Genomic DNA, 5,634 nt, shown 5'->3' on the forward strand with positions numbered 1-5,634 from the left:
TTCTTCTGCCCAAGCCACTCTACAGTTTAGTCCCTGCCAGTGCAGCTACAGTAAAATGCGGTCTATATGTCCGGGGATAGAGATGAAATCCTCAATGGACATCTCCACGAAGCTCTCCTGGAGGTAATTGGAAAGCCTTTGCATCAGGTTCCTGGGGAGAGCGGCCTTATTGGGTCCTCCGTAATAGCAGACATTTCCGTGCCAGGAGACAAGCAAGTACTCCGGGATCATTGCCCTGCAGAGCATGGCGGCATACGGCCCTGGTCTTTGCAGGCTTTCCCGAAGCATTCTTTCTTTTTCCGTGTCTGAGATCCTCATCAGGGTGATGTCGCTCATGGTGACCTGCTTTGAATTAGGTAGGGGAATGTTAGTATTGGGACTGCTTGCCCGTTCCTTTACAGAACTGTAACCGGCGGTTTACAGCCACGTGGTGGAGGCGGGAGAGGGGCAGCATACAGGGATCTTTCCCTGGGACAGCCGCGAGGGGGTGGGACAGGGGCAGAGTTCATGCTTGCCGGATTGCTGGCAGCAGGGACTGGCATTGCTTTCAATGTGAAAGGAGGCCAGTGCAACTATTAAAGTTTTAAGCAGCCACAAGTCTACGGCTTACCATGTCGGCCTGCTACACAAATTCCGGTGTCCTGCCCCGCTTCTCTGATCTGCACTGCAAGACCCCAGGCACTGAATGCGAAGGCCGAAAATTCGACCTTGTCCTGAGTGCGCATGTGATAGGTGCTGTGCATGGTCTTCTTCACAGAGAAAGACTATGTTCTTTGTTCACAACTAAATTTATCTTTCTGAGGAATTCACTCCCTTTTTCCCATTCCCACAGCTGCGACTGTCTCCCAACGTTGCCTGGCATCACACTCCCAGAGGCTAGCGCAGATTAGGCGTAGGAAGAAGAGGACACGGGAGGACATGTTCACGGAACTTATGGGCTGCTCCCGAGCCCAGGCAGCACAGCAGACCCAGTGGAGGGAGAACTTGTCCCAAATGCACCGTTCACACATGGAACGGGAGGAGAGGTGGCGGCAGGAAGACCAGCAGGCGACTCAAACGCTGCTTGGACTAATGAGGGAGCAAACGGACACGCTCCGGCGCCTTGTGGATGTTCTGCAGGACCGGAGGCAGGAGGACAGAGCCCCGCTGCAGTCTATCTCTAACCGCCCTCCCCCGCCACCAAGTCCCATACCCCCCTCACCCAAAGTCCAAAGAAGGAGGGGCGGCAGAGTCCGTGAAAACTCTCACTCCACCCCTGCAGACTGCTCTACTACTAGAAGGCTGTCATTCCCCAAAATTTGACAAGTCCTTTCCTTCCCGCCTCACCCAAGCCCCCGTCCAAGTTTCACCCCCCAGTTTCATGTGTAGTTGCTAATAAAAAATATGTTTCTGTTAATTACTGTTTCCATCATGTTCTTTAGAGGAGAGTCTGTCTGAAGGGGGGGAAGGGGGTTGGTAATTGGACAGGACAGTCACCTTTACCAGGGTACAGAGGCGGGGGCAGGTTCAGCAGCAGGGCACACACACATTGCAGTCACTAGTTACCCTGGTCAGTCTGGGAGGTGGTTTTAGTGTTCTGTGGGGGGTGGGGTGTGCTCTGTGACTTTGTGGCGGGGGAGGGCAGTTACAGATCTTATGCGGCGGTCCTTATCCTGGATCACAGAGCCACACAGCAGGGGATCTGTAACCATCCTCCCCCTGCCACAAAGTCACATAGCCCCCCCACACACACAGAGTCCCGAACAGGAGGGGTGGCAGGGTCCGTTGAAACCACCAGTCCACCACTGCGGAGCCTGTCATTCCTGGAGTTTGGAAGTGTCATTTGCATCACTACACTACACCCACTCCCCACCACAGTCTGCGTCCCAGGTTCAACACTTTCCCATGAAAACAGTAATAAAGAAAACGGTGTTCATTAACAAAATTCAAGTGATTTTATTTTTAAACGTGTGTTGGAAGGGGGGGAATGGGGTATGTAACTGGAGAGGATACTGAACATTTAGTGGGTAAAGAAATGGGGGCAGGTTCAGCTTCTCTGTACACAAACTGAAAAGTCACTGGTTACCCTGCTCACTCAGGAACCTAGCTTTCAAAGCCTCCCGGATGCACAGCGCGTCCCGCTGGGCTCTTCTAATCGCCCGGCTGTCTGGCTGGGCGTAATCAGAAGCCAGGCTACTTGCCTCAACCTCCCACCCCGCCATAAAGGTATCCCCCTTGCTCTCACAGAGATTGTGGAGCACACAGCAAGCTGCAATAACAATGGGGATATTGGTTTCGCTGAGATCACAGCGAGTCAGTAAGCTTCTCCATCTCCCCTTGAGACGGCCAAAAGCACACTCCACCACCATTCTGCACTTGCTCAGCGGGTAGTTGAAGAGTTCTTTTTCAGTGTCCAGGGCGCCAGTATAGGGCTTCATGAGCCAGGGCATTAGCGGGTAGGCTGGGTCCCCGAGGATGACTATAGGCATCTCCACATCCCCAAGAGTTATTTTGTGGTCCGGGAAGTAAATACCTTCCTGCAGCCGTCTAAACAGACCTGAGTTCCTGAAAACACGAGCGTCATGAACCTTGCCCGGCCATCCGACGTTGATGTTTGTAAAACGTCCCCTATGGTCCACCAGTGCTTGCAGCACCATTGAAAAGTAGCCCTTTCGGTTGATGTACTGGCTGGCCTGGTGGTCCGGTCCCAGGATAGGGATGTGAGTTCCATCTGTAGCCCCACCGCAGTTTGGGAATCCCATCGCGGCGAAGCCATCTATGATGACCTGCGCGTTTCCCAGGGTCACTACCTTTGAGAGCAGTACCTCAACGATTGCGTTGGCCACTTGCATCACAACAACCCCTACGGTAGATTTTCCCATGCCAAAGTGGTTCGCGACTGACCGGTAGCTGTCTGGCGTTGCAAGCTTCCAGAGGGCTATGGCCACTCGCTTCTGGACAGTCAGGGCTGCTCGCATCCGGGTGTCATTGCGCTTCAGGGCAGGGGACAGCAACTCACAAAGTTCCATGAAAGTCCCCTTCCGCATGCGAAAGTTTCGCAGCCACTGGGATTCATCCCAGACCTGCAGCACTATGCAGTCCCACCAGTCCGTGCTTGTTTCCCGGGCCCAGAATCGCCGTTCCACAACATCCACATGACCCATTGCCACCGTGATGTCCTCGGTGCTGGGTCCCGTGCTTTCTGACAGGCCTGTGCTACTCTCAGACTTCAGGCCCTCACCGCGGTGCCGTAGCCTCCTCGCCTGATTTATCTGCATCTGCCTCTGGGAAAGGTGGATGATAAGCTGCGAGGCGTTGACAACGGCCACAACTGCAGCGATGGTCGCAGCGGGCTCCATGCTCGCAGTGCTGTGGCGTCCGCACTGTCACTGACCAGAAAAGTGCGCGAACTGATTTCCCGCCGGCGCTTTCAGGGAGGGAGGGCGGGAGTGACGGTTGGATGACGACAGTTACCCAAAACCACCCTCGACACATTTTTTTCCCCAGAAGGCATTGGGGGCTCGACCCAGAATTCCAATGGGCAGCGGGGACTGCGGGAACTGTGGGATAGCTGCCCACAGTGCACCGCTTCCAATGTCGACGCTTGCCCCGTTAGTGTGGACTCACAAAGTCGAATTACTGTCCTTAGTGTGGACACACACGTTCGACTTTGCAATATCGATTCCACATATTCGATTTAAGTAAAATCGAACTACTCTCGTAGTGTAGACATACCCTTACATTCCCCATGGCTCAGAGCCTGGGAATGGAACAAGGAGAGACTTTATTTGATCTTCAGTTGCTAGGTGTGAGGAGGAGCTGAGGTATGGTCCTGGGGAAATGGACCTGGGACTGAGATGTGGAGCCATATAAAGCTAAATCGTGGCCTTCTACAAGCCACCGGCTAGTGTCCAAAGCTGGGATATTTCCAAGGGGAGTTCCAAGGGAAGTTCAGTGACCAATTTCCATTGACTTTCAAAGGAAGTTAGGTGTCTAACTGCCCCAAGCGCGTAAGGCTCCCAATTCCCATTGTCTTTAAATGGGATTTGAGCACCCAACTGCCTTAGAGTCCCTTGAAAACTCCCAGTCCCCCTAGATCTAGTCCACTAGAGGACACTAGACAATTCTCTCTTCTCTTCTCTTCTCTTCTCTTCTCTTCTCTTCTCTTCTCTTCTCTTCTCTTCCCTTCCCTTCCCTTCCCTTCCCTTCCTATAGTTTCTTTCTCTCTGCCTTCCCATGGCAAAGCTGTATGTCTCAAGGAAGGCCCACATACTCCTTCTCGATGCTCTTGCATTCTCAGCCAACTCCCATAATGTCTTCTGGTTTCCTCTCCACCCTCAGTCCCATGTATCCCTGCATGAGGGATGCTGGGAACGAGTCCATCCTGGTGCACTGAGTGGTGAGGAGCCTGGCTTTCAAGCACTCTTAGGGAGGGCAGCGCCCATCCGGCCCATCCCATCCCTCAGCACTTCCTTCACTGCCTTGTTCCTGAAGCTGTAGATGACGGGGTTGAGCAGGGGTGTCACCACCGTGTTCAGCACCGTGGCTGCCTTGTTGAAGCCCGCAGAGGAGTTGTCGGCCAGCTTGACGTAGATGAAGATGGAGCTCCCGTAGTAGAGCGAGGCCACCATGATGTGGGAGGTGCAGGTGGTGAAGGCCTTTTGCCTGCCCTGGGCTGAGGGCATCCTCATCACCGTGGCGACAATGCAGAGATAGGACGCCGTTGTCACAGAGACGGAGCTGAGGAGGAGGAAGGACGAGATGGCCAAGTCCAGGACCCAGAGGAGGCTGGTGTCGGCGCAGATCAGCTCTAGCAAGGGGGCGCTGTCGCAGAAGAAGTGGTCGATGGCGTTGGGCCCGCAAAAGGGCAGCCTGGCCTTGAGCACCATGGAAGTCGAGATGAAGAGGAAGCTGCTCATCCAGCAGGACAACACCAGGCTGAGGCAGACCTGGCTGCTCATGATGGCCGTGTAGCGCAGTGGGTTGCAGATGGTCACGTAGCGGTCCACAGACATGGCGGCCAGCAGAAGAACCTCAGCTGAGCCTGCCAGGAAGTAGACGTAGCCCTGGAGGGCACAGGCCAAGAAGGAGATGGTCTTGCGCTGGGAGAGGAGGAGAAGGAGTATCGTGGGTGTGACAGTGGTGGTGACAAGCAACTCCAGCAGCGAGAGGTGGCTGAGGAAGTAATGCATGGGTGTGTGGAGGCGGCGGTCCAGCCTGATCATGAAGATAACCAGAGCGTTCCCCAGCAGCGTCAGCATGTACATCATGAGGAAGAGGAGGAAGAGGGGCAGCTGCAGCTGGCCGCGGCTGGAGAAACCAAGAAGGACAACCTCAGTGATTGCCGCTGAAGACTGATTCACTGGGGTCCTCCGAGCAGGATCCATTGGGCCTGCAAGTGAGAAGGAAAGGATTGGAAGTCGCCCCCCATGAGGTAAATTGACAGGGTGAATGGGAGTCCACACACAACACAGATCCTGAGTGGATGGGGTCGAATCCACAACACGGATCCAGGGTGGGGGGGAACTAATAACTTTCCAAAACTAAAAACTTCTTTTTCCCCACAGTTTCTGTTTTTTAGTTAAAAGCAGAAATTCCAGAATTTCAGTTCTCTCCCCCCCCCCACCCCTTTTTTTCCTTTCCTTTTTTTCCCCC

General features: G+C 54.1%; 1 protein-coding gene across 1 annotated transcript; it reads right to left on the reverse strand.

Annotated features, from left to right (window-relative positions):
- Positions 1 to 4,394: 4,394 nt before the first annotated feature.
- On the reverse strand, positions 4,395 to 5,366 carry LOC135886123 (olfactory receptor 6M1-like). Its single transcript, XM_065413996.1, has one exon. It carries the CDS (start codon positions 5,364 to 5,366, stop codon positions 4,395 to 4,397), a length of 972 nt encoding a protein of 323 aa, XP_065270068.1.
- Between the last annotated feature and the right edge of the window lie 268 nt (positions 5,367 to 5,634).

The sequence above is a fragment of the Emys orbicularis genome, chromosome 12 (assembly GCF_028017835.1).
Source record: "Emys orbicularis isolate rEmyOrb1 chromosome 12, rEmyOrb1.hap1, whole genome shotgun sequence".
Lineage (NCBI taxonomy): Eukaryota > Metazoa > Chordata > Testudines > Emydidae > Emys > Emys orbicularis.

Coding starts and splice junctions, on each gene's coding strand:
- LOC135886123 (XM_065413996.1), bottom strand. CDS start 5,366: ATGGATCCTGCTCGGAGGACCCCAGTGAATCAGTCTTCAGCGGCAATC.